The sequence below is a fragment of the Thamnophis elegans genome, chromosome 6 (assembly GCF_009769535.1).
Source record: "Thamnophis elegans isolate rThaEle1 chromosome 6, rThaEle1.pri, whole genome shotgun sequence".
Taxonomy (NCBI): domain Eukaryota; kingdom Metazoa; phylum Chordata; class Lepidosauria; order Squamata; family Colubridae; genus Thamnophis; species Thamnophis elegans.
Window position 1 is genome coordinate 32198418 of NC_045546.1, and position 27842 is coordinate 32226259.

General features: G+C 34.5%; 1 protein-coding gene across 1 annotated transcript in view; it reads right to left on the minus strand.

Moving 5' to 3' along the window:
• Positions 1 to 27842, minus strand: part of ABI3BP (ABI family member 3 binding protein) — a 134333-nt gene that overhangs the window by 48756 nt on the left and 57735 nt on the right. The window contains exons 15-41 of the mRNA XM_032220287.1: positions 23585 to 23662; positions 22985 to 23056; positions 19117 to 19191; positions 17100 to 17174; positions 14660 to 14737; positions 12063 to 12143; positions 11871 to 11939; positions 11006 to 11068; positions 10575 to 10655; positions 9872 to 9952; positions 8531 to 8599; positions 8109 to 8189; positions 7660 to 7728; positions 6782 to 6850; positions 6360 to 6440; positions 5488 to 5568; positions 5023 to 5091; positions 4602 to 4682; positions 4150 to 4218; positions 3731 to 3811; positions 3210 to 3290; positions 2330 to 2410; positions 1888 to 1956; positions 1469 to 1549; positions 1016 to 1096; positions 560 to 628; positions 154 to 234 (exon numbers count right to left, since the gene is read on the minus strand). Of these exons, the coding sequence (XP_032076178.1) occupies positions 154 to 234; positions 560 to 628; positions 1016 to 1096; positions 1469 to 1549; positions 1888 to 1956; positions 2330 to 2410; positions 3210 to 3290; positions 3731 to 3811; positions 4150 to 4218; positions 4602 to 4682; positions 5023 to 5091; positions 5488 to 5568; positions 6360 to 6440; positions 6782 to 6850; positions 7660 to 7728; positions 8109 to 8189; positions 8531 to 8599; positions 9872 to 9952; positions 10575 to 10655; positions 11006 to 11068; positions 11871 to 11939; positions 12063 to 12143; positions 14660 to 14737; positions 17100 to 17174; positions 19117 to 19191; positions 22985 to 23056; positions 23585 to 23662 (2046 nt within the window). The remainder of the gene's footprint in view (positions 1 to 153; positions 235 to 559; positions 629 to 1015; positions 1097 to 1468; positions 1550 to 1887; positions 1957 to 2329; positions 2411 to 3209; positions 3291 to 3730; positions 3812 to 4149; positions 4219 to 4601; positions 4683 to 5022; positions 5092 to 5487; positions 5569 to 6359; positions 6441 to 6781; positions 6851 to 7659; positions 7729 to 8108; positions 8190 to 8530; positions 8600 to 9871; positions 9953 to 10574; positions 10656 to 11005; positions 11069 to 11870; positions 11940 to 12062; positions 12144 to 14659; positions 14738 to 17099; positions 17175 to 19116; positions 19192 to 22984; positions 23057 to 23584; positions 23663 to 27842) is intronic.

The following is a 27842-nucleotide window of genomic DNA, read 5'->3' on the forward strand; positions in this document are numbered from 1 at the left end:
GGAGCCTCCCACCATTGCTACTACTGGTTCAGCCAATCCAGGCCCAACCAGCAACAACCCACCTCAGGTCTGGAGTTCATGTTAATTTCAGAAAGGAATACACTAGATAAATTCGAGAGGTAGAAAGATGCATGTTAAAAAAAGTCACTCTACCATGTTTCTTGTGTGGCACTGCGGGCATGATGTTGTTGGATTCTTTATACTTTGGCGGAACAAGGCTTGATTTATAAGAATCTGAAAGAAAGTCCAGTCTAAAATTAATCTCCATTTGACAGCAAAATACAGCATTCAAAATACCGTGTAACTTATAAAGGATTTTGAATGGAAGAAGAAAGAATGATCAAAGGGTAATGGGAGTTAAACCTTGGGAAAATAAAAATCTAAATTAGCTTGAAAGTGTGAATGTTTTCCCAATATTATTCATCTCTAAGGGTCTGCATATGGTCTTTCGAAGTAATGCTCAATCAGAAACTCTTTGCTTCTAAGTAGCCACCAAGAGTGCTTGATCTACCATCACTGTATATACATTTTTATCAACCATATGAGAAGACATAATTACCAGATTTGGTAATTGGAAGATCTGGTGTGGTGAAGACTTTAGGAAGATAATTATCCTCCTCAGTTGAAACTAGAAAAAAGCAGAGAATCCCAAGATATATTTACATTGCCCATATTCAAGGACATGGTTACACCTATGTACCCCAGGTTGCCTACAAGCCCATCTATCTTGAGTGGAATTGTCATACATGGACCTTCAATTAACTAACATATTAACTTAAGATGAATTTTAACCCACAGTGGTGGACCGTAAAAGGAACCTGTGATGTGACTGGTCTGAGGTCTTCAGGTTTGAATGTCTGCTTCTATTTATTTTTGTACAATTTTTTACAGCATATATTCAGAACTTATGATTTTATAATTTCAAGAAAGACTCGAATTCATCTTCATTTCAGAAAGGAGTACACTAATTAAATACCAGAGGTAGAAAGAAGCATGTTAAACAAAGTCACTCTACCATGTTTCTTGTCTGGTACTGCGGGCATAATGTTGTCGGGTTCTTTATACTTTGGTGGAACCAGGCTTGGTTTATAAGAATCTGAAAGGAAATCCATTCTAATGTTAACCTAGAGCAAATTACAGGATTCAAAATACGGTGTTACTTATCAAAGGATTTTGAATGGAAGAAGAAAGAATTATCAAAGGAAAATGGGAGTTAAACCTTGGGAAAATAAAGATCTAAAATAGCTTGAAAGAGTGGATGTTCTCCCAATATTATTCATCTCTAAAGCTCTCATATGGCCTTTCGAAGTTATGTTCAATCAGAAACTCTTTGCTTCTAAGTAAGAATTCTCAAAGGGTAATGGCATGTCTGGATTTTGCAAACACTTTCAATAAGGTTACAATAGATAGATGCAAAAACCTATCTTGTAAAGAACCAGAGAGAAGAACATAAAAAACATCACTCTACCATGTTTCCTGTCTGGTACTTCTGCAGTGATGTAGCCAGGTTCTTTAAATTTTGTTGGAACAGGGCTTGGTTGATAAGAAACTGAAAGCAAGTCCAGTATAAAATTAGTTTGCAATTTGACAGGGAGTACAGAGTTCAAAATACTGTGTGACCCTCATCACATGAGATGAAGGAAGAATTCTCAAAGGATAATGGATAATTTCAGGAAAATGGACGTCAAAGGTAGCATAACAAAAACTATATGGCCTTCTAATATTATCCATCCATGTAACGAAGTTCTACACATGATCCGTAGGAATATCTTTCAAATTCTGTTCTGTGCAGACACTCATTATTTCTAAACAACCACCGGGAATGCTTTATCTACCAACAATCACTCCACATATCACTTTATCAAACATATGAGAACATATAATTACCAGGTTTGGTAACTGGAAGTTCTTGCATGGTCAAGACTTTAGGAAGATATTTATCATTCACAGTTGAAACTACAAAAAAGCAAAAAACTCCAAGATATATTTACAGTGTCCATATTCAAGGACATAGTTACACCTATATACCCAAAGTTACCTATGAACCCTTCTATCCTGAGTGGTATTGTTATACCAGACCCTACAATTAAGTAACATATGGTCTTAAATGAATTTTAATTCTCAGTGGAGGACTGTCACAGAAATGTTTGGTGTGTCAGCTTTGAATGTCTCCTCAATGTCTACTCTTTTTTATACAGTTATCTACAGCATATATTTAGAACATGAATTTTTTAATTTCAAGGATGTCTGGAGGTCATATTCATTTAAGAAAGGAATACACTAGATAAATACCACAGATAGAAAGAACATATTAAAAAAGTCACTCTACCATGTTTCTTGTCTGGTACTGCAGACATGATGTTGTTGGGTTCTTTATACTTTGGCGGAACCGGGCTTGGTTTATAAGAATCTGAAAGGAAGTCCAGTCTAAAATTAATCTCCATTTGAGAGCAAAGTATAGGATTAAAAATACTGTGTTACTTATGAAAAGATTTTGAACGGAAGAAGAAAGAATTTTCAAAGAAAAATGGGAGTTAAAATTTGAGAAAATAAATATTTAAAATAGCTTGAAAGAGTAAATGTTCTCCCAATATTATTCATCTCTAAAGCTCTGCATATGGCCTCTTGAAGTTATGCTCAACCAGAAACTCTTTGCTTCTAAGTAGCCCCAAAGAGCGTATGATCTACCAACAATCACTGTGTATATATTTTTATCAACCATATGAGAACACATAATTTCCAGATTTGGTCATTGGTAGATCTGGCATGGTCAAGACTTTAGGAAGATAATTATCATCCTCAGTTGAAACTAGAAAAAAGCAAACAACCCCCAAATAAGTTCACATTGTGCACTTGGACCTGGTTTCACCTGAAGAAGCCTAAGTGCTATTTTGTCTTAAAATGGAATTAACAGACATGAAACTACTTTGAAGAAATATATTGTCTGGAAGGGTTTTCATCTTTATTATCCTGGGATCAAGGAAATTTTTGGTTTTTACGGTGCTATGCCTTCTGGTTGGAAAGTGTCCCTTCATTCTACTTGCTGTTGTAGAGCAATCATAATTCAATAATATGCTTAATTCTTGTGCATATACACATTTCCAGAATGTCAGGATTTTGTAAACCCTTTCAATGAGATTACACTAGATAGATGCAAGAACCTATCTTGTAAAGGAGCAGAGAGTAAAAAGTAAAAACAGTTATTCTACCATTTTTCCTGTCTGGTACTTCTGCAATGATGTAGCCAGATTCCTTAATTTTTGGTGGAACAGGGCTTGATTCATAAGAAACTGAAAGGAAGTCCAGTACAAAATTAGTCTGCAATCTCACAGGAAGTACAGGATTCAAAATACTTTGTGACCCTACTCCTATGAAATGAAGGTAGAATTCCCAAAAAATAAACATCAAAGGTAGTATGACAAAAACTATCGGGCCTTATAATACTACCCATCTGTGTAACGAAGTTCTACACATGATCCGTGGCTATATCTTCCAAATTCTGTTCCGTACACAACTGTTCTTTTTCTAAACAACTGCCAGGAATGCATTATCTACCAACAATCACTCCACAAATCACTTTATCAAACATATGAGAACATATAATTACTGGACTTTGTAATTGGAAGTTCTGATGTGGTCAAGACATTAGGAAGATATTTATCATCCACAGTTGAAACTACAAAAAAGCAAAAAACCCTAAGAGAGTAGAATGTAAAAACAGTTACTCTACCATGTTGCCTGCCTGGTACTTCTGCAGTGATGTAGCCAGATTCTTTAAATGTTGATGGAGCAGGGCTTGGTTCATAAGAAACTGAAAGGAAGTCCAATATAAAATTAGTCTGCAATCTGACAGGGAGTACAGGATTCAAAATAATGTGTGACCCTACTCCTATGAGATGAAGATAGAATTCTCAAAGAGTAATGGGTAATTTCAGAAAAATAAATGTCAAAGATAGCATGACAGGAACTATCTGGCCTTCTAATACTGACCATCCATGTAACAAAGTTCTGCACATTATCCTTGGGCATGTCTTTCCAATTCTGTTCCATGCAGACACTCGTTATTTCTAAACAATTGCCAGGAATGCTTTATCTACCAACAATCACTCCACATATCACTTTATTAAACATATGAGAATGTATAATTACCAGGTTTGGTAATTGGAAGTTCTGATGTGGTCAAGACTTTAGGAAGATATTTATCATCCACAGTTGAAACTAGAAAAAACAAAGAACCCCAAGATATATTTACAGTGTCCATATTCAAGGACCTGGTTACAACTATGTACCCCACATTGCCTACAAGCCCTACTATCTTGAGTGGAATTTTTGAACATGGCCCTACAATTAACTAAAATATCATCCCTAGATGAACTTTAATCCTCAGTGGAGGACCGTCAGAAAAATGTTAGGTTTGTCTTCAGGTTTGAATGTCTGTCTACTCAATGTCTACTCTTTTTTTGTACAGTTATCTATGGCATATATTTAGAACTTATGCCGTTTATAATTGGAAGGAAGACTGGAGTTCATGTTCATTTCAGAAAGAAATACACTAGACAAATACCACAGGTAGAAAGAACATGTTAAAAAAGTCACTCTACCATGTTTCTTGTCTGGTAGTGCAGACATGATGTTGTTGGGTTCTTTATACTTTGGTGGAACCAGGCTTGGTTTATAAGAATCTGAAAGGAAGTCCAATCTAAAATTAATCTCCATTTGACACCAAAGTACAGGATTAAAAATACCGTGTTACTTATGAAAGGAAGAGGCAAGGAAGAAGAAAGGAAGAAGAAAGAATTATCAATGGGTAGTGGGAGTTAATCCTTGGGAAAATAAAGATCGCAAGTAGCTTGAAATGGTGAATGTTTTCCCAATATTATTCACCTCTAAAGCTCTGCATATGGTCTTTTGAAGTTATGCTCAACCAGAAACTCTTTGCTTCTAAGGAGCCACCAAGAGCGCATGATCTACCAACAATCAATGTATATACTTTTTATCAACCATATGAGAACACATAATTACCAGATTTGGTAATTGGAAGATCTGGAGTGGTCATGACTTTAGGAAGATAATTATCGTCCTCGGTTGAAACTAGAAAAAAGCAAACAATCCCCAAATAAGTTCACATTGCACACTTGAACATTTTCACCTGTTGAAGCCTAAAAGCTATTTCATCTTAAAATGGAATTAACAGGCATGACACTACTGTGAAGAAATATATTGTCTTCAAAGGATTTTGATCTTTCATATAGAGAGATCCAGGAAATTTTTGGTTCTCAATATGCTCTGTCTTCTGGCTGGAAAGTATCCCTTCATTCTACTTGATGTTGTAGAGCATTCGTGATTCAATAAGATGTTTAATACTTGTGCATATATCAATTTCCAGAATATCTGAATTATGTAAATCCTTTCTATAAGATTACAATAGATAGATGCAAAAACTTATCTTGTAAATCAGAGAGTAGAATGTAAAAACAGTTACTCTACCATGTTGCCTGTCTGGTACTTCTGCAGTGATGTAGCCAGATTCTTTAAATTTTGATGGAGCAGGGCTTGGTTCATAAGAAACTGAAAGGAAGTCCAATATAAAATTAGTCTGCAATCTGACAGGGAGTACAGGATTCAAAATACTGTGTGACCCTACTCCTATGAGATGAAGGTAGAATTCTCAAAGAGTAATGGGTAATTTCAGAAAAATAAATGTCAAAGATAGCATGACAGGAACTATCTGGCCTTCTAATACTGACCATCCATATAACAAAGTTCTGCACATTATCCTTGGGCATGTCTTTCAAATTCTGTTCCGTGCAGACACTCGTTATTTCTAAACAATTGCCAGGAATGCTTTATTTACCGACAATCACTCCACATATCACTTTATCAAACATATGAGAATGTATAATTATCAGGTTTGGTAATTGGTAGTTCTGATGTGGTCAAGACTTTAGGAAGATATTTATCATCCACAGTTGAAACTAGAAAAAACCAAAGAACCCCAAGATATATTTACAGTGTCCATATTCAAGGACCTGGTTACAACTATGTACCCCACATTGCCTACAAGCCCTACTATCTTGAGTGGAATTTTTGAACATGGCCCTACAATTAACTAAAATATCATCCCTAGATGAACTTTAATCCTCAGTGGAGGACCGTCAGAAAAATGTTAGGTTTGTCTTCAGGTTTGAATGTCTGTCTACTCAATGTCTACTCTTTTTTTGTACAGTTATCTATAGCATATATTTAGAACTTATGCCGTTTATAATTGGAAGGAAGTCTGGAGTTCATGTTCATTTCAGAAAGATATACACTAGACAAATACCACAGGTAGAAAGAACATGTTAAAAAAGTCACTCTACCATGTTTCTTGTCTGGTAGTGCAGACATGATGTTGTTGGGTTCTTTATACTTTGGTGGAACCAGGCTTGGTTTATAAGAATCTGAAAGGAAGTCCAATCTAAAATTAATCTCCATTTGACACCAAAGTACAGGATTAAAAATACTGTGTTACTTATGAAAGGAAGGGGCAAGGAAGAAGAAAGGAAGAAGAAAGAATTATCAATGGGTAGTGGGAGTTAATCCTTGGGAAAATAAAGATCTCATGTAGCTTGAAAGAGTGAATGTTTTCCCAATATTAGTCATCTCTAAAGGTCTGCATATGGTCTTTTGAAGTTATGCTCAACCAGAAACTCTTTGCTTCTAAGGAGCCACCAAGAGCGCATGATCTACCAACAATCAATGTATATACTTTTTTATCAACCATATGAGAACACATAATTACCAGATTTGGTAATTGGAAGATCTGGAGTGGTCATGACTTTAGGAAGATAATTATCGTCTTCGGTTGAAACTAGAATAAAAGCAAACAATCCCCAAATAAGTTCACATTGTACACTTGAACATTTTCACCTGTAGAAGCCTAAAAGCTATTTCATCTTAAAATGGAATTAAAAGGCATGACACTACTGTGAAGAAATATATTGTCTTCAAAGGATTTTGATCTTTCATATAGAGGGATCCAGGAATTTTTGGTTTTCATTGTGCTCTGTCTTCTGGTTGGAAAGTGTCCCTTCCTTCTACTTGATGTTGTAGAGCATTTGTGATTCAATAAGATGCTTAATACTTGTTTATATACCAATTTCCAGAATTGGATGGATTTTGTATACACTTTCAATAAGATTACAGTAGATAGATGCAAAAATCTTGTAAATCAGAGAGTAGAATGTAAAAAGGCACTCTACCATGTTGCCTGTCTGGTACTTCTGTAATGATGTAGCCAGGTTCTTTAAATTTTGATGGAACAGGGCTTGGGTCATAAGAAACTGAAAGGAAGTCCAGTACACAATTAGTCTGCAATCTGACAGGGAGTACAGGATTCAAAATACTGTGTGAACCATTCCTATGAGATGAAGGTAGAATTCTCAAAGAGTAATGGGTAATTTCAGAAAAATAAATGTCAAAGATAGCATGACAGGAACTATCTGGCCTTCTAATACTGACCATCCATGTAACAAAGTTCTGCACATTATCCTTGGGCATGTCTTTCCAATTCTGTTCCATGCAGACACTCGTTATTTCTAAACAATCGCCAGGAATGCTTTATTTACCGACAATCACTCCACATATCACTTTATCAAACATATGAGAACGTATAATTACCAGGTTTGGTAATAGGAAGTTCTGATGTGGTCAAGACTTTAGGAAGATATTTATCATCCACAGTTGAAACTAGAAAAAACCAAAGAACCCCAAGATATATTTACAGCGTATATATTCAAGGACCTGGTTACACCTATGTGCCCCAAGTTGCCTACAAGCCCTTCTATCTTCAGTGGAATTTTTGAACATGACCCTATAATTAACTAAAATATCATCCCTAGATGAACTTTAATCCTCAGTGGAGGACCGTCAGAAAAATGTTAGGCGTGGCTTCAGGTTTGAATGTCAAATCAATGACTACTCTTTTTTTGTACAGTTATCTATAGCATATATTTAGAACTTATGCCATTTATAATTGGAAGGAAGTCTGGAGTTCATGTTCATTTCGGAAAGAAATACACTAGACAAATACCACAGATAGAAAGAACATGTTAAAAAAGTCACTCTACCATGTTTCTTGTCTGGTAGTGCAGACATGATGTTGTTGGGTTCTTTATACTTTGGTGGAACCAGGCTTGGTTTATAAGAATCTGAAAGGAAGTCCAATCTAAAATTAATCTCCATTTGACACCAAAGTACAGGATTAAAAATACCATGTTACTTATGAAAGGAAGAGGCAAGGAAGAAGAAAGGAAGAAGAAAAAATTCTCAGTGAGTAGTGGGAGTTAAACTTTGGGAAAATAAAGATCTCATGTAGCTTGAAAGAGTGAATGTTTTCCCAATATTAGTCACCTCTAAAGGTCTGCATATGGTCTTTCGAAGTTATGCTCAACCAGAAACTCTTTGCTTCTAAGGAGCCACCAAGAGTGCATGATCTACCAACAATCAATGTATATACTTTTTTATCAACCATATGAAAAGACATAATTACCAGATTTGGTAATTGGAAGATCTGGCGTGGTCATGATTTTAGGAAGATAATTATCGTCTTCGGTTGAAACTAGAATAAAAGCAAACAATCCCCAAATAAGTTCACATTGTACACTTGAACATTTTCACCTGTAGAAGCCTAAAAGCTATTTCATCTTAAAATGGAATTAACAGGCATGACACTACTGTGAAGAAATATATTGTCTTCAAAGGATTTTGATCTTTCATATAGAGGGATCCAGGAATTTTTGGTTTTCATTGTGCTCTGTCTTCTGGTTGGAAAGTGTCCCTTCCTTCTACTTGATGTTGTAGAGCATTTGTGATTCAATAAGATGCTTAATACTTGTTTATATACCAATTTCCAGAATTGGATGGATTTTGTATACACTTTCAATAAGATTACAGTAGATAGATGCAAAAATCTTGTAAATCAGAGAGTAGAATGTAAAAAGGCACTCTACCATGTTGCCTGTCTGGTACTTCTGTAATGATGTAGCCAGGTTCTTTAAATTTTGATGGAACAGGGCTTGGTTCATAAGAAACTGAAAGGAAGTCCAGTACAAAATTAGTTTGCAATCTGACAGGGAGTACAGGATTCAAAATCCTGTGTGAACCTAATCATAATAAATGAAGGGATTTTGAAAGAAGAATTCTGAAAGGGTAATTTCAGGAAAATGTATCTCAAAAATAGCATGACAAGAACTATCTGGGCTTCTAATACTATCCATCCGTGTAACCAAGTTCGACACATGATCTGTGGGCATGTTGTTCAAATTCTGTTCTACGCAGAAAGTCGTTATATCTAAAAAAAAAAAAAACCACCACCAGAAATTCTTTATCTACCAACAATCACTTCACATATCAATTTATCAAACATGTGAGAACGTATAATTACCATGTTTGGTAATTGGAAGATCAAGACTTTAGGAAGATATTTATGATCCACAGATGAAACTACAAAAAAAGCAATGAACCCCAAGATATATTTACAGTGTTCATATTCAAGGACATGGTTACACCTATGTACCCCAACTTACATACAAGTCCTTCTACTTTGAGTGGAATTGTTATACCAGATCCTACAATTAAGTAAGATATGGTCTTAGTTGAATTTTAATCCTCAGTAGAGAAGCGTCAGAGAAACTTTTGGTGTGCTTGATGTCTTCAGGTTTGAATGTCTACTCAATGTCTACTCTTTTTTTGTACAGTTTTATACAATATATATTTAAAATATGTATTTTATAATTTCCAGGTTTGGTAACTGGACTTCATGTTTATTTTAGAAAGGAATGCAGTAGATACATTTGAGAGGAAGAAAAAACATGTTGAAAAGTCACTCTACCATGTTTCTTGTCTGGTAGTGCGGGCATGATGTAGTCAGGTTGTTTATACTTTGGCGGAACCGGGCTTGCTTTATAAGAATCTGAAAGGAAGTCCAATCCAAAATTAATTTCCATTTCACAGCAAGTACAGGATTCAAGGTACGATGTTACTTATGAATGGATTTTGAAAGGAATAAGAAAGACTTCTGAAAACATAATGGGAGTTAAAACTGGGGGGGGGGGGAGATCAAAAGGAGCTTGAATGAGTGAATGTTCTCCCAATATTATTCATCTCTTAAGCTCTGCATATGATCTTTTGAAGTTATGCTTTGTTTCTAAGTAGCTACCAACATGATCTACCAACAATCACACTGCGTGCATTTTTATCAACCATATGAGAACACATAATTACCAGATTTGGTAATTGGAAGATCTGGCGTGATCAAGACTTTAGAAAGATAATTATCGTCATCATTGAAACTAGAAAAAAGCAAACAACCCCCAAATAAATTTATAGCATATATATTGAAGCACATTGTTACACCTATGCACCCCAAGTCCATCTTGAGGAAGAATTGTTATAATGTATTTTGTTAGATGAATTTCAATCCTCAGTGGAGGATTATAATTTTAAGGAAGTCTGGAGTTCATGCTCATTTCCAAAAGGAATACACTAGATAAATTCCAGAGATAGAAAGAAGCATGTAAAAAAAGTCACTCTACCATGTTTCATGTCTGGTACTTCTGGTATGATGTTGTCAGGTTGTTTAAGCTGGGTTGGAACCGGCCTTGGTTTATGAGAAGCTGAAAAGAAGTCCTGTCTAAAATTAATGTACATTTGACAGCAAAGTACAAGATTCAATATACAATGTTATTCTAATCGTATGAAAGGATTTTGAACTGAAGAAGTAATTATTCTCACAGGGTAATGGGAGTTATACCTCAAGAAAATGAATATCAAAAGTTACACGATACAATAAGCATGGTTCCTAATACTATTCATCTGTGTATTGAAAGTCTACGTATCATCACTGGTATCTCTTTCAAAGTTCCAGCCAGTGCAGAAATTCTGTGTATGTACATTGCTATTGGGAATGCATTCTCAGGCACAAACAAAATTCAATTTTATCAAACATATGAGAAGCCATGATTACCAGGTTTGGTGATTGGGGATTCTGATGTGGTCAAAACTTTAGGAAGATAATTATCATCTTCAGCTGAAACAGAAAAAAAGCAAACAATCCCAAAATAAATTTATAGTGTCCATATTGAAGGACATGGTTGCACTTATGTATCCTATGTCTCTTACAAGGTCTTCTATGTCATTATGCATGGTTCTATTATGAAGTAATGTTTTGTCTTAGATTAATTTTAATCTACAATACAGGACTATTAAAGAAAGTTTGTTGTGCAAGGTGTGATGTCTTCAGATTTGAATGTGTACTGGTAATTCTATTCTTTTTTATTCAATTTTGTACAGCATTCATGATTGAATGAATATATTTATAATTTCAAGGAAGTCTGGAATTTATGTTCATTTCAGAAAGTAATACACTAGATAAATTCTAACATGTTTCATGTCTGGTACTGCTGACATGATGTGATTGGGTTCTTTAAACTCGGCAGAACCAGGCTTATATTAAAAGAAGTTGAAACGAAGTCTTGCCTAAAATTAATTTACATTTGAAGGGGAAATACAAGATTCAAAATACCATCTGATAGAAATCATATCTTTGGAAGGGTTTTGAAGTGGAGAATAAAATTTCTGAGAGAGTAACACTGTATATGTGAAACCCCATGAAAAATAATTGCAAGAAAAGCCTCAAAAAGGAATATTTATTGTTGAATTCTTGAAATATTGTGGTTAAAGTAAATCTTTGCATATGATCAACAAGCATGTCTCTCAAAGTTTTTTTTAAGTCTTAAATCTACTTGTTTCTAAGTAGCCATGGAGAATGCATTATCTAACCAGCAATCACAATGTACAAAATTTTATTAAATATGGGAACATATAATTACCATGTTTGGTAATTGGAAATTCTGGTGTAGTCAAGAGTTTAGGAAGATAATTATCATCATCAGTTGAAACTGGAAAAAAAGCAAACAACCCCAAATATGGATTTCATATTCATATAATATAAGAATACAGTAGATATATTCAAATAGTTATCTTGTAAAGTAGAAGGAATAAATATTTAAAAATCATTATACCAAATTTCCTGTCTGGTTCTTCTGGTTTGGTATAGTCGAATTCTTTAGACTTTGATGGAACAGGATTTATTTCTTTTGAAGCTGAAAAGAAATCCAGTTGAGAATTAATTAATACAGTATCTTGAAAGGATGGTAAATGGTCTCTCAATTTGGTAGGTCATATTAATATTCAAACTATTTCTTAAATAACCAAAGTTTGAACCTGTAAGGGAATTGACTTCTAAAATACTCTCCGGAAAGAAAAAGACAGTTAAGTGAAAGAATAGTATTGAATATAATTTTAAGAAGAGATATTTGAATTGTTTAATACATTGGTTTCAAACTTGTGATGTCACATTGTCATCACATGACATATTGTGACTTTCCCCTATTTGTTAAACTGGAGTGGGCATGGCCAGCATGTGACGTATGCAGGCCGTGGGCTGCAAGTTTGACACCCCTAGTTTAGTATGAGTTACACATTATTATTTCAAGGACAATGAATTTTTTTAAGGTTCTGAATTTGCTGAGGACAATGACCTTTTGATGTCTAACATGTTTACATTGTGTCAATTTATAAATAAATTTTCCTGCATTGTCTCAAATTTGAAGTACACAATTTACTATGACATTGTAATTAATCATATTAGCTTTGTTTGCATTCACCATGTAAAATTATATTAGCTTTGTTTGCAGTCACATTTCCCATTTAAGTCAAGTTTTGCTTGTTTAAATATTGTCTTGCTTGTGTTTTATTACTATATATAAGTTAAAGAGAACTTGATTCAGATTTATATGCATTCCAGATACTTATACATTAATGGCCACATCAATGCATTCACAACTAATTATCACATGACATAAAATTTCAGGAAATATTGAAAAACACATTATTACCATGCTCAGTAAATTTGAGTTTTGGTGTGGCTATTAGAAGGAAACTTTCTTCCTTAGTGCAAACTTGAAATAAACAAAGTATGTTAGGATTGAATAGTATATTTATATCCAATCTCTTAAACCTAGGTCATGTGCTTTCAGTTATTGAATGTGATCATAGCTGTTATTTATTAAGGTGTACTGCCTAAATGTTTATTTTGCAATATGTTGGATAAGATCCAATGTGCAAAACTCAGAATGAGGGTGAAAATAAACAATAAAAATCAAGACTCTTGTCACTGCATTTCATTAATAGTTTTTCAAAATTTTATAACATTTTAATGAAGCCTGAATCTCATATTGGGGCCTTTGAAACAGTATATACTACTAGAGAATATTTCAAAAAAGATATACAAAAAATACGATAGTTAAAAAGTCAGTCCGCCAGGTTTCCTGTCTGGTATTTCTGGCATAGTAAAATCATATTCTTAAATTTTTTATGAAACAGGGCTTGGTTCATAAAGGTAATGTTTACAAGCCTCAAATTTGACTTGAAATGTTAGTAACATATTATACATGTTTTTTAAAACATATTTCTTAGACTGAAGTTGAGTTCAATAAACAGTAGAGGATTTTGACTACAAAAGTATGTCTCACTGATAGTACCAAAGTTTTAGGGTAATGTTTATCAGGTGAAGTGCAAAACTTTCCCTCTTAATTTTTTTTGCTTATGTGACTTTTTATAGTCATTCTCAAATATTAGACTGTACTTTCTTCAGAACATAATCTCAATCTTTTAGAAAGTTATTTTGTTTGAATAATCAGTTGAGTTACTTAATGTATTTGCAATATTCTACACTAATTAAGATGACTATTGTATTCTGAAACATTTTTTTGGACTGAGATTTAAAGTAAACAATATTTATTTATGAAAATAAAAATAATTTAGCAGATTATTTTGGAGCTCTTAAATTATGATTTACTAAGTGTGATTGGTGGCGGTCTTTGAAATTTTTTTAAAATGATGATCAAATTATAGCAACTATTGCAATTTAGTTGCTAATTAGAAACATCCAATGCAATTATTCATAGATTGAAGTTTTGTCTAGTAATATATTGAACTTTTTTCTAGTAATCTGGTTTCAATTATTCCCTTCTTGCTTGTAGTTGTGTATCTGGTTTCAATGTAAAGATGGTCCAATTAGGGACAAAAATTACAACAGATTAAGAGCAGAGGTCGGTTCCTACCGGTTCGGCCCGGTTCAGCAAGGAAGTGGCAGTAAAACTGATCGAACTGGCGGTAAAGCAATCTGGAACCCATCCCCGATTAAGAATCAAGTGCACATTATGTTTTTCCTCTTACTTTACTAAATCTACTCATCCAATAGGTTAAGCATATGCCTAATTCTGTCAGACATGGAATCATGGTCTCTATTATTTTCACCCTACCATATATTCAAATGCCATTTGATATTCTTACTCACAATGTTACCCAGATTTGGCAGAATTCAATAGAATGCAACAGATAGATTCATAGTTTATAAACTTTAGGGAATCAAATACCTCTTTTAATCATTATATAAGGAATACACAGTATTTAAATAGCTAATAAAATGTTAATGATAAATAAATTGCATGAGTAAAACATATAATTAAATAATAAATATAATGGATGGATGCATATGAATATGAGAAAAAAGTAATATGTGAATTAGGAGTTGTTGAAGTAAAATATATGTTACCCATTGTTGCCACTGGATGTCCATCAGTGACAGATATCTTTGTTGAAGCAGGAAGTGGAATCAATTTGTTGGTAACTGCTGGAGTATAAAAGATATCATACTGAAACAGAGGAAAGAAATCTAAGGATTCAGGGTTTTAAGTCTGGTATTTTTCATGGGATGTTTTTAATGGCATATTATTTGTGACAGGCAATTAAAATATAATCAGCTAATTAATATTGTATATTATTCTGTAGATTTCATATAAGTTGTATATGATTCTGGAGATTTAATATTTAAGATTTCATATAAGTTGATTTCATATAACTTTCTCAAGAATAATGCCAAATCAGTACATTGGAAGCATTTAGCATATTCATTTATAGACTCAATGCATTTACTATCTTAATCCAGATTTCTAGATGGTGCACAGTAATATTACCATATACCATATAACATACAGAAAATAAGATACAACATATATCATATAACATCACAAATACATGACATGACGTAACCAATTTCTACACCCATGGTTCCACAATTATCAGTCCCCAAAGGCCTTCCCAAAAAACCTAAATACTACTTGAAAGTCATTGTAGTGGAATGTTATTGCGTTTTATTACAATTACATATTACAATTTGTGGGTGGTCTTAAAGAAAAACTTCATGTAGAGTAAAGTACAATAGTCTAGTTACAATATGACAAGAGCACAAAAGACTATCCTAAGGACCAGGGACGTGCAGTCACTAGAAGCAGGGGAGGCGTGGCCTCACCAGTCATGAGGAAAAGGAAAGAATTTTAAAGAATTTTTAAAAAATAATTAAAGCCAAGGTAGTTGCTGCCAGATTCCAAGTCACAGTGACTTGGAATCTGCTTAGTGTTAGGAGGAGGCAAGAGAACTATGGGCCTCCTGGGCATAAGGAATTTTTCGCCTTTTAAGAGTTGAGCAAGAGTTAAAAAGCAAAAAAATTTGTATGCAAAGGAGGCACGTGATTCTCCCGCCTCCTGACCTGGGAGCAGCGAATCATGCCTTCCTTGCAGTTGAGTGACTATGCAATCTAGCAGCAGGAGCCTTGCTTGTGTTGGAAAAGTTCATGCTCCGAGCAAGTTCAACTCTCCACTTTGCATCGCGAGAGCTGCCAAGAGCAGAACCATCAGAAGACTTAGAGGTCTCTTATTTCAAAAACTCTCCCTTAAGAATGCTTAAGTCTGCATTAAGACATTATTGTTATTATCATCCCTGACATGGGAAATTAAAGCAATCTGCATATGGAAGCCACTTGGGAATTTATGGCCAACAAACATGGTAAGCGAATATGGGGCTACTGAGAAGTAAAGCCCACAGACTTAACTGCTGGGCTGGCTGCAGCCGGAGCAGCGGGTGGGTGGCGGCTTCGCCGGCGGCGGGGCACTTTGCATCGGGAGCCGATCGGGAGCCGCCAAGCGCCTTTGCTGCAGACCGGGTATGGTGCTGGGCAGCCCAGCACCATACCCGGGTCTGCAGCAAAGGCGTTAGGCGGTTCCCACGATGCAAAGTGTCCCGCCACCGCCAAGGCCGCCATTCATGTCACCGCCGATGCTGCCGCCCGCCCGTGGCATCGGCGGTGGCATGAATGTCGGCCTCGGCAGCGGCGGGGCACTTTTCATCGCGGGAACTTCATCGGCCGCCGCTGCTGCTTCCTCCGCTGCTGCCGCTTTCCCCTCTGCCCTAGCTGTGGCTTATGCTGCGTTCAGAGTGCTGCTCTTTCAGAAAGCCCCACCAAAGCCCTGGGCACTGTGTCCGCTATAGAGCGGGATGCGTCCCTCCTGTATGGCAGACACAGCGCCAGGGCTTTAAAGCCCTGCCGCTGTGTCCTCCATAGATCGGGATGCAACCTGCCTGTATGGCAGACACAGTAGTGGGGCTTCAGTGGGGCTTTTGGAAAGCCCCGGTGCTGGCAGACATAGGGCGGTGGACATATGGTGGTTTTTGCCCGCTTGCCTCAACAGCCATAAAGCTCACCGCACGTCACTGCTAAGGACATCATCTTCCAGGTAAGGCCACAATTGGCATACCAGTTGAAGCTGGGTAAAGGCCTGCCTGACTTAATTTCTATCTCCTCTTTGAACAGGAACACTGAGTCTAGAAGGAGCCTCTTTGGAGACAGAGATAAAATTGTAACGTAATTCTCATGTACTGCTATTTGCAATTAATGTTTAACAAAATTATTGTCCAATTATATTAATTCAGTAATTTCATGATAGCACAAAAGATGTTATATGAATGAAATCTTACTGGATTTCTAGATAAGTTAAAAAACGCTATAATTAGTATATTTAATTTCATGTTGCAATGTTATATAATAAAAACAATGTGACATGTTCTGTTATTATGAAATATTTGTCCAAAACAATAAAAGGGAAAGCTTGATCTATGCTGTGGAACAAAACATTTATAGGAAAGTACATAGCAATTACCCAGTGTAATCTTTGGCTCTTCCAGAGGGGGAAGGAATTGGGGCTTGGAAACAGGAATTTTTTGCTCCCTGGGAACTGAAGGATAAAATGTAAAAATGACAGTTTTTTTTTTAAAAAAAGCACTATGCACTCAGAACTGCTTCTTTACAAGCATTTTTGAACTGTATGAGTATCCTACCGTAACAGAAATTTGTGCACATCTAAATCCAAAATTATATAAAATTATCCCATATGGTTAAGAAATAGGAATTTATACATTGGTTTTATTTGTATTTTAAAGCTTTGACTTCCCTCTTTTTTCCAAATGGCAATTTCTAAACAACTGTTGCAACAAAAGAAAATGAGCTTGCTTTTTGAACAAAGTAATTAATGAAATGCAATCATATCAGATTGTTTAGAAATACGTTTTATTGATTTTAAAGAACTTTACTTTTCTATATGTACAGTTTTATATGTATAGCATTTGGCTTACTGATTTAGCCTTAATTGGTTTTTGGAACCTGATCATTACTACTATTATATCAAACTAGTTGAATTTATTAGGCCCAATCCACTATTTAAATCCACACTCAGAATCACAGGTCCTGAGTGGCTATTCAATCTAACAAACATACATACTGTATGTAAAAATGCATTTCTAAAAGCTTTGTCTTTATCAAAGTTCAAATAGACAAGGTAGAATTGTTAGGGCCAAATCAAGGTAACTTGGAAGTTTCAGTTTTACTAGTGGGCTATGAAGAGTTTCTATGACAGAAAAAAAGACAAAATAATTCACCCAATCTATTTTTTGTTCCAGTAGAAGTTAGCATAGACTCATCACCCAATACTTGTTAAAAGTCACGAAAATGATTCCTTATTCTCTCTCTTAAGATTAAGATTTAAGATTTAGTTTATTTGTATGCCGCCCTTCTCCGGGAAGGACTCAGGGCGGCGAACAACTCAAAAGGGGAAAAGGGGATACAAACACAATACACGTAATTAAAATACACAAGAGTCATACAGCCATACAAGTCGAGAGGGTAGGGGAACTCATCAACCCCCAGGCCTGCCGGCACAGCCAGGTTTTGACGGCTTTCCAGAAGGCCTGGAGAGAGGTGAGGGTCCGAATCTCCGCGGGGAGTTCATTCCAAAGGGCCGGAGCTGCTACAGAGAAGGCCCTCCCCCGGGTGGTAGCCAGATGGCATTGGCTGGTAGACGGAACCCGGAGGAGGCCGACCCTGTGCGATCTAACGGGTCTATGGGAGGTAATTGGCAGCAGGCGGTCTCTCAAGTACCCAGGTCCAATACCATGAAGGGCTTTATAAGTTACGACTAGCACTTTGAAGCGTATTCGGAGACTGATTGGTAGCCAGTGCAGCTCGCGGAGGATAGGTGTAACGTGGGTGTACCGAGGTGCACCCACAATCGCTCGCGCGGCTGCATTCTGGACGAGTTGTAGTCTCCGAATACTCTTCAAAGGCTGCCCCATGTAGAGTGCATTGCAGGTGTGGTGTGTGACTTTCTCTTATAACCTAATTTGTTTGGTTAAATAATAGCCAATTCAACAATTCAAAGATAAAAAATATTGACATATAAATCCAATAAATAAGCAAGCAAACAGACAGACATCATTATGAATGATGAGAATAAGAGAATAGCTAGCTAGATAACATGGCAGTTTAAAACATTTGATTAATGAAAAGCTGTCCAAAAAAGCAGCAAATGACAGCTATCACATGTAAATAATGGTAAACAGTGTGGGACTTTAGCAAGTATCACTATGGTTCAAATTAGAAGTATAAGATGATCAAATCTGATACGAAGTATGATTTCCATTGAGGATTCATCACTTGAAGTCAGATGTAAAACCAGGCAAAGAAATAGCGCAACCAACTCAGGCATAAGATAACAGCAGGTACACCATGGCCAGACAAAGACCACACACTATTATTATGGAAATAGTCCACTTATGTAATATCAAAAAATATATGCAAATTATGGTTTCCTGCAATTTTACGTAAACGTAATTATTTTTTACCCATTGTTGTTCTTGGCAATTCTGGGATTTTAAAAAAGCTAGATGCAGTGGTTTTCTGTTGTGATTCTTTTTCTGCTAATGAAAAAAAAAATAGAAAAACATCATTTGGGAATTAGATACTATCACATAAAATATTATTCTAGAAGCTGATTTTTGTTGCAGCTATGGCTATTTAGCATCTACTGTAAAAAGAACTTATCTCTTCATGGTGAGATATTCACTTTCCATGAAAGCAATTTATGTTCCTAGAGAGAAAGATATATTGCACTGGCCTAAGTTAAACTCTTGAACAACTATTAACTTAGTATATGGATGAGAGGTAGATAATGTGCTATGATAGGTAATACTTATATAATTCTAATTTCCCAAAAGCCAACTGCTTGTTATCCACTTATATGGTCCACATGTCATGTAACAGAGCTACAAAAAGTTTAAACATGAAAGACAAACTCCAAAAACTCAAAATCACCAGAAAGATATACAGTAGATTTAGCTATTTTCACCAGGAATTTGTAATTTTGTGAAATTACAAAAAACGAGTCTTTTTCTAACAGTATAAAATTACCCACACCAATATTAGATAATAATTGTCTACTGTTAGAAAAAGACTCTAGATGTATGCATGAGTAGCAACAAGAAATTGAGGCATGTGTTTCATGCTTAAATTGCCTTGGTAATTACATTTGAGAATGTGAACCACTGAGATATTGTGATAATTAGAGAATATAGACTTAAATTGGAAATATTCTCTCTAGAATTGGCTTCAGAGCCCAATGGAATTCCCATTCAGTAAAAAGAAATTGAAAGTAAAATGGCCAAAATAATGATGCTCTATGGTGAGCATTATAATACTGACCAATGTATTTGAAAAGACATTGAAAAAGATACAGGACAGTTGCCCTGCAAGAAAAGACATTTTTGGGGGCCTTTTAAATTTAATTTAAAAAGTAGGTGGAAAAAATATGTGATATTTTAAATTGCATGCTTGATAGAGAAAAGATATTATGTTTCTCTTACAATGTATCTCCCACCTTACTAAGAGAATCAAAATGATAGAATAAAATACTTAATTAAATTAATGGAATTTTATGTCAAAGAACTTGTCTGAGTTATCAGTACAAGTGGTTCTAAAATTAGATACATTTTAGAGATTAGATTAGATAAATGTATGGAAAAGAATTCTATAACCCAGACTACCAAATGTTTAAGCTGGCTTCAGAAGGGGGCATGACACTACTAACAATATTGGAAGTCTATGCTGGAGCATGGAAAAATCTCAGGAATATCAAAGCACATCAATATCTGTAAGAAAGCTGATTGTGTTAATCATAACAAACTGTGGAGAGTCTTGGAAGACCTGGAATGTCAATACATTTGTTCAAGTTGTGCAGTCACTGTACATAAATCAGAAAGTCACTGGGCAAACAGCATATGAAGGCACTGTTTAGTTCAAAATAGAGAAAGAAGTATGGTAAGACCTTTCTTTTTCAACACATATGCCAAAGCAATCATGTGAAAGCTGGAGTTTGAAGAATCAAAAGATACAGTAAAGATTAAAGGAAAGAACAATTTTCAATATGCTGATGATAAAGTCTCTTCTCAGAAACCAAAGAAGATTGAAAACATGATCAAAAGGTATATATATATATATATATATATATATATATATATATATATATATATATATATATGTGTGTGTGTGTGTGTGTGTGTGTGTGTGTGTGTGTGTGTGTCTGTGTGTCTGTGTGTCTGTGTGTGTCTGTGTGTGTGTGTATGTATGTATGTATGTATGTATATATGCATATATGCACATATGCACATATGCACACATGCACACATGCATATATATATATATATATATATATATATATATATATATATATATATATATATATATATATACATACACACACATATACACACACACACACACATACACACACATACATACACATACTGTATATATCGTCTTTTCCTAAAGATAAAAAAGACCAAGCATAGGAGTAGAAATGTCAAAATAATAATTGATGGTGAAGAGATCAAATGAGTACAAGAATTCACTTTAGTAGTATTGCAGATTGATCAAAGCAATGAATGCAGTTCAGAAATAAAGGGTCAAATTGCACTGGGTCATACAACAAGGATGAACATGAATAAACATGAATAGAAAGAAGGGATATCAGCTTGGCAACTAAATTCAGATTATGCCACGCTGTTGTTTTTCCAATAGTTTCCTACAGCTGCAAAAATTGAACCATGAAAAAACTAGACAAAAGGGAAATTGACTTGTTCTAGATGTGGTGTTGGAGAAATTTATTGCACATTCCTTGGACACCAACAGTGACAAATAAGTAAGTATTGGAGCATATAAAACTAGACAAATTACTGGTTGGAAATCATAAAATTCTGCCTTACTTATTTAAGCTATGACATGCAACTGAACTCACTGGAAAAGGGAGTTATGCTTCCAATGATCACTGGTAAAAGGAAATTAAGCTGCCAAAAACACAATGGCTAGACTCCATCAAAGCTGATACCACCCAGAAAATAAAACAAGAAACCATACACAACGGGGAAAAAATTAAAGAGAGCTGCCCATGGAATCACGGGGATTCAAACACAATTGAGCAGATAGTATTATCGTCACACAATTCTATTACATTTCACTCTAAGTTCTTTATCTAAATGTATCCAAAGATGAACATAAATGTTATAATGCTTGTCTATACATTATTTCAATATCTAGATCACCAAATGGAACAATAAGAATGGAAATCTCTTATGATTTAAAGCTAATTGAAAACAAATGTTCTGACTGTTCATATTTGATAAATAACACTTCTGTATGCATTCAGGTTTTTATTGTACAATCATCCTGTTCCATTCATGGAATTTGTAAGATCATCCAGAAGTCATGGTTTTCTGTTTGTAGCCCTCCTGTGGTTTCTCACTTTCTCTCAATTTCTTCCTACCACAAAATTGCATGTGGGAGGAATGCTCAGAACAGCTTCTCAAGGCCTTTTTATTGATGCGACTGGAGTCTAATCTTTCAGAAAACATCATTATTTTATTATTTGTCATTGTGAAAAGGAGATTTTTCATAGGAAAAATTTAAACTGACACAACCATAGTTTCAGCTGGAAAATTGTGAGCATCCTAGACCAACCTAAATAAAGAAAATGCTAGGAAATTCCTTGAACCTAGGTATTCAGACAAATCAGCCATCAATAGACACATAGAGATAAATCATAATTACATAGTTTCAAAAGCAACAATAAAAAGTTAAGAAGAAAACAAAAAGACCACAACACATATTCTCAAACAGCAACAGCAGGGATTAGCACCAAACAATCAGGCAGAAACTCTAATCAAGATATTATCAAGATATTATATGTACATAAATATATACATACACACACCTAATATAGACCTCTAGTTTCATACACATACACAAACACATACATACAAATATATACTATAAGACATTGGTTTGATAATGTACTGAAGATCCAGCCAATCAGAAATGTTTGCATAATGCCAAACTGTTATTTATGCTTTTCCGTTTCAACATAAGCACAAAAAGAAAGAAGGATTAAACCTGCATGCTTTCTTTAAGTGATCGTACAAGATGTAAAAATGCAACATGGCTCAAAGTTCCTTTTCACATACAAGATAAAATTAACATAAAATAATTGGTATTCCCCAAATCCTGAAAATAAAAATTATTAGAAGTTAGTATACTAATGATAAAAATACATATAATGACTTTTTGCTCATATTCAAGTTCAATGAAGCAAAAATATAAAATCACATTATAGTGATTCATAAACAAATTAATATACATGCATGCTTAAAGTTCTTTAATTACCAGGTTTGTCATGCCATCTTTCTGGGGTGGCTGAAACTTTCCATTTCAATGTGATTGGGATTTCAGATGGTGCTGAAAAGAGCATCAACTTATATATTTAAATATATTTAAAATTGTTCAAGATTGATTTATAAACATATCACATAAAATCGTACATGCACGGATCTTGTAATGATGAAGAAATTGAGTTAGAAATGGGCCAACAAGCTGATGAAGCGGATAAAGATATAATGTATGTTTTACAGTATACAGTTTAAGATCTCAATGTTCCCAAAACAAATGAGTAATCAGTAGGCAGTCTACTCACAAAGATGGTTCTAGATAAAAATGAATAATAATAATAATAATAATAATAATAATAATAATAATAATAATAATAAAAAGAAATTCATGCATATCTAAAATTTAAACTTTTAGAAATTCAGTTATGCACCACAATTTTCAAAACTTTTTTAGAGGCTTTAAAGAAGATGAAAATAGACCAAGGTTAGTATGGAAGGAAAATTGTATTCTCGAACAAATTAATTCTCATGGAATGAAAATGTTTCTGATGAAATAGAAAACTCAGTATAATCATTTCCAGTGAAAAAATAACTTTACCCAGAGTTGCCCTTGGCCAGTCAAGAGTTTTAGATGTTTTGGATGGGAAAGATTCCAAAGTAGCTTCATTTGTTACTGCTACGGGAAAAAATGAATGTATAAAAGATGGTGAGAGAAAAGGAATCTTAAAAAAAAAAAAAAGGTTTTGCCTGCGGAAAAATATTTCTGGTTATAGAGAATGAAGCATTTTCATAGTCAACATTTATTGCTTTTAATTCACCAATTTATTAGTTGTTATAAATGAAGCACTCCGTTTAAATTTCACACTGGTAAGAATTCTGTTCATGAAAATTTAGCTGAATTTGAACAAATGCTGGACTACTTACAGCTTTTATCAGAGTCAATGCCATACATTACATTTAGAGATTTCTAACAATCTACTCAATCATATGTTGGAAGAAATTTTAAAGGCCCTATACTCCCATCCTTGGTCTGTGCAGGATCTATTACAGGATTTCTAACACAAGCCATCCACTTTTTCTAAAGATCTTTAGTAAAGAATGACTTCCAAAGTTATGTCATGCAAATAAACTGGCATGGAATTATAGGATTGTAGTGAAGAAATGAAACATTTGCTCATAAAAACATCAATCCAAAACACAATTTTGTGTATGCATTACAAAAACTCAATTATTGCAGAGAGTAAAAAAAAGGATAACTTTCTTTTGAAAAATAACAGCAACTTTCTACATTTATTGAAAAGAATACTTGGGAATTTTCTTTTTTCTACCAACTAAGACTTTAAAGCTGATACATTTCTATTTCTCAGTGTTTTCAAAAGCATATTATGGAGTATCTTCTGCTACAGAATAGATTGGTAAATTGAAAAATATCAGGGAGAGTTTTTAGTTCACCAAATCTTCTAACCTAACCACCACTTTTAAAGGTTTGGAAAGAAAGGCAAGAAATATTTCCATTCAGCTAAAAAGCTCTTCTCATTTACATAATACAATTATTTGGATTAGCCCTTAATATGCATTTCAGCAAAGCAATGTGATTCAATGTGATTTACTTGTAAAATAAAAAGCAAACAAACACAAAAAATAGCATTTATTCAGGGACAGAATAGCAGATCTCTCTATTGAGAACTAAAGAATAAAACCAAATATGTTTAACAATTATAACAAAACTTAAATAAGTTACTCAGTGGCATATTTTAGTGATGAAAAGAGAGAAGCAAGTAGGCAGCTTACTTGGCATATTTAGCTCTGGTATTAAAACTGAAATATGTACTATTAAGCCATATATACAGTAAATACAGGCTGGGATCCAATGAATATGTTCTAGGAGTTTGAGGTGCTGGGTGAAAAATTTTGATTTATCTTGAACCACAAACTTTCACTTTCAAAATCAGATTGTAATTGGCTGACAGAAAATGTAATTCAAGAAGTTTCTTTGGGAATCAGTTATAGTTTTTCATTGACTTCTAAACCAGCCTATACTGAGTGGTCAAATTATATAACCTCTGAAGTTGCAGGGAAATGTTGTGATTGGTACATTACATACTCAAGACTAGGTTTCCATGTTTGTCATTTCTGGGCCTTAGAACTTGCCTCTGCATGGAAAAGGGCAGGATACAATATTTTGGCTCACTGACTTTTAATATATTAATAAAATAAAAGAACATATACTTATTAAAGTAGTCCTCAAGTCTTCATGTTTGAGGAAAATAAATAATGTGTTTTCATTTTCTATCGCTTCCTTTTTATTGTAGTTGGCACAATTATAGTGAAAGTCACTGGTAAAAGTTTTTAATTTGTCTATATTTAATCCATTTTTTTCCTAAACCTCAAAATGTATTGACAAAATTTTAGCACTCTGGTCAAATTATTAATTATTAAAGCACCGCAAAGCCATGTATGTATTTTCACATTTTTCCAATTGATTTTTTTCTATTTCACATAAATGTGTTTGGGATCAATAGCAATAGCAGTTAGACTTATATACCGCTTCATAGGGCTTTCAGCCCTCTCTAAGTGGTTTACAGAGTCAGCATATTGCCCCCAACAATCCAGGTCCTCATTTTACCCACCTCGGAAGGATGGAAGGCTGAGTCAACCTTGAGCCGGTGAGATTTGAACAGCCGAACTGCAGAACTGCAGTCAGCTGAAGTAGCCTGCAGTGCTGCACTCTAACCACTGCGCCACCTCGGCTCTTGGTGCCTTACCATCAGTGGTGGCCTTACTGCAATCAATACTTAAAGTAAAAGTAACACATTTGTCTGAAGTGGTGTGGGTTTCCTGCCTAAGCAGGAGGTTGGACTAGAAGATTTCCAAGTTCCCTTCCATTTCTGTTATTCTATTATTTTCTGAAACCTATAAAATCATGCAAAAAAAAGTACAACAAAAACATTCTTTGTTATCTCTAAGCTAAAAAGTTTAATTTGAGGACAATATGGGAAGTAATGTATTAATGTAATGCATAACTAATGCTTAGAATTCGGGGAGAAAAACACCCTATGAATAGGTTTTAGTGCTTGAAATTGCAGGAAAAAAATGAGCAAGAGTTTATTATCTAATTTATTATCCAAATTTAAATGGCAGGCAACATCTACCTCAATAATAGATTATATTTCTGAACAGTTAAGTATTGAGCTTCATCAACAAAGTTTTGTGCCAAAATTAGTGATAATACTTTTCTATGATGCACTGATCAGAAAGCACCTGGAATGCTATTTCTAGTTACCACAATACAAAGACGGTGCTAAGAAATTACAAAGAGTACCAAGAGAGAAAAGTTGGCTGAGGGACTTGGCCAAATCCTACAGAGTGGTTAAATGAACTTGATATGTTTAGCCTACAGAAGAAAAGGCTAAGACGAGGCATGCATTCAAGTGCATGATATTTCATTTCATTTCATTTCATTTCATTTCATTTGAAATGAAATGAAGTGCATGATATGATGATACAGGACAGAAGGTGGGGCTTATTCTCTATAGTGTCTGAAGGTAAGAAAAGAACCAATTTGTGGACACTTCCCAGATCCTAAAGTTGAGGAAGTTTTCAAGAAAAGATTTGACAGACATTTGTCTGAGATGGTATGAGGATTCCTTCATTGGACAGGACATTAGGCTAGTAGACTTCTAAGATCCTTCAAGTACTATGATTCATATATAGTGCTATATATATTCATAAGAGGGATCTTTTTGTCCCTCTTATCTCTCACAAGTGGAATATTTCTTTTCTTTTGTTATTAAAATAATTAATGCATCAGCTTTCTTGATGGGAGACAAATTTATATATTCTATAAGGAGTCTTCTATTGTCACCTTTATCATGAATTAAAAACCTTCAGCAGACCTCTGGCCTCAAACAATTTCAGGCCCAGATATGAAACAACAAAGTTATGAACACACAGCACACAAATAAATACCATTCCTTTGCTAGGTGGCAAAATTCCACCTTTTACAAAGTTCTCTTGTAAAATTACTGCAATAGCAGCTGGTAAGAACAGTAAATAGCAAGAAGTTTAATATCCAGAGCAGATTAAACAAAATTTATTCTGAGCCAATTTTCCATAAGGATCACATTTCATCTATTTTCATAATCTTTACCTATTGCCATCTATCATTGCTTTAAATTTCCCTAACAACAGTTTCTGGACATCTACCTTCCCCAACAGATACTAGCCTGATGAGAATACTCACACTTTACTACAAAATGTAAATAACATTTATACCTGCCAGATCCATTTCCAGCATGTTACTATCACATGCTCTAAGCATTAACTCATAAGTCATAACGGAGATTAAAATTCCACAAAACTCTTAATCTTGTGACAGACAACTCCAGTCTAAATACCTGGCTAACTATGTGAACAACAACAACAACAACAACAACAACAACAACACTCTTATAATATTTGGAGGAAAAAGTGTCAAAAATAGGGAAATCTTTAAAAAAATTAAATGAACTAAAAATTCTTTCTGATGTATGCACAAAACATTTTTGATTTATGTTGCTAATTAAATTTAAAGTCCGTTTACAAACATGCTAACTTGGATAAATGGTTTTTTGTCAAAAGAAAGGACATAACCTAAGAGTTTTTATTAGGAAAATTGCATGAATCATAGTTTTTGGCTGAAGCAATTGCATTTATCCTATTTACAGTTACATTCAGATTATACATTCTGAACTATTTGTGTGCTGATAAAATATAATACCCATTTAAACAAAGAGGTCTTTTATAGAAAGTTTAAATTCATAATAAGTAGGCCACCCAAATTGCTTCCTATAGAAGAAACTAATTTTTATAACATT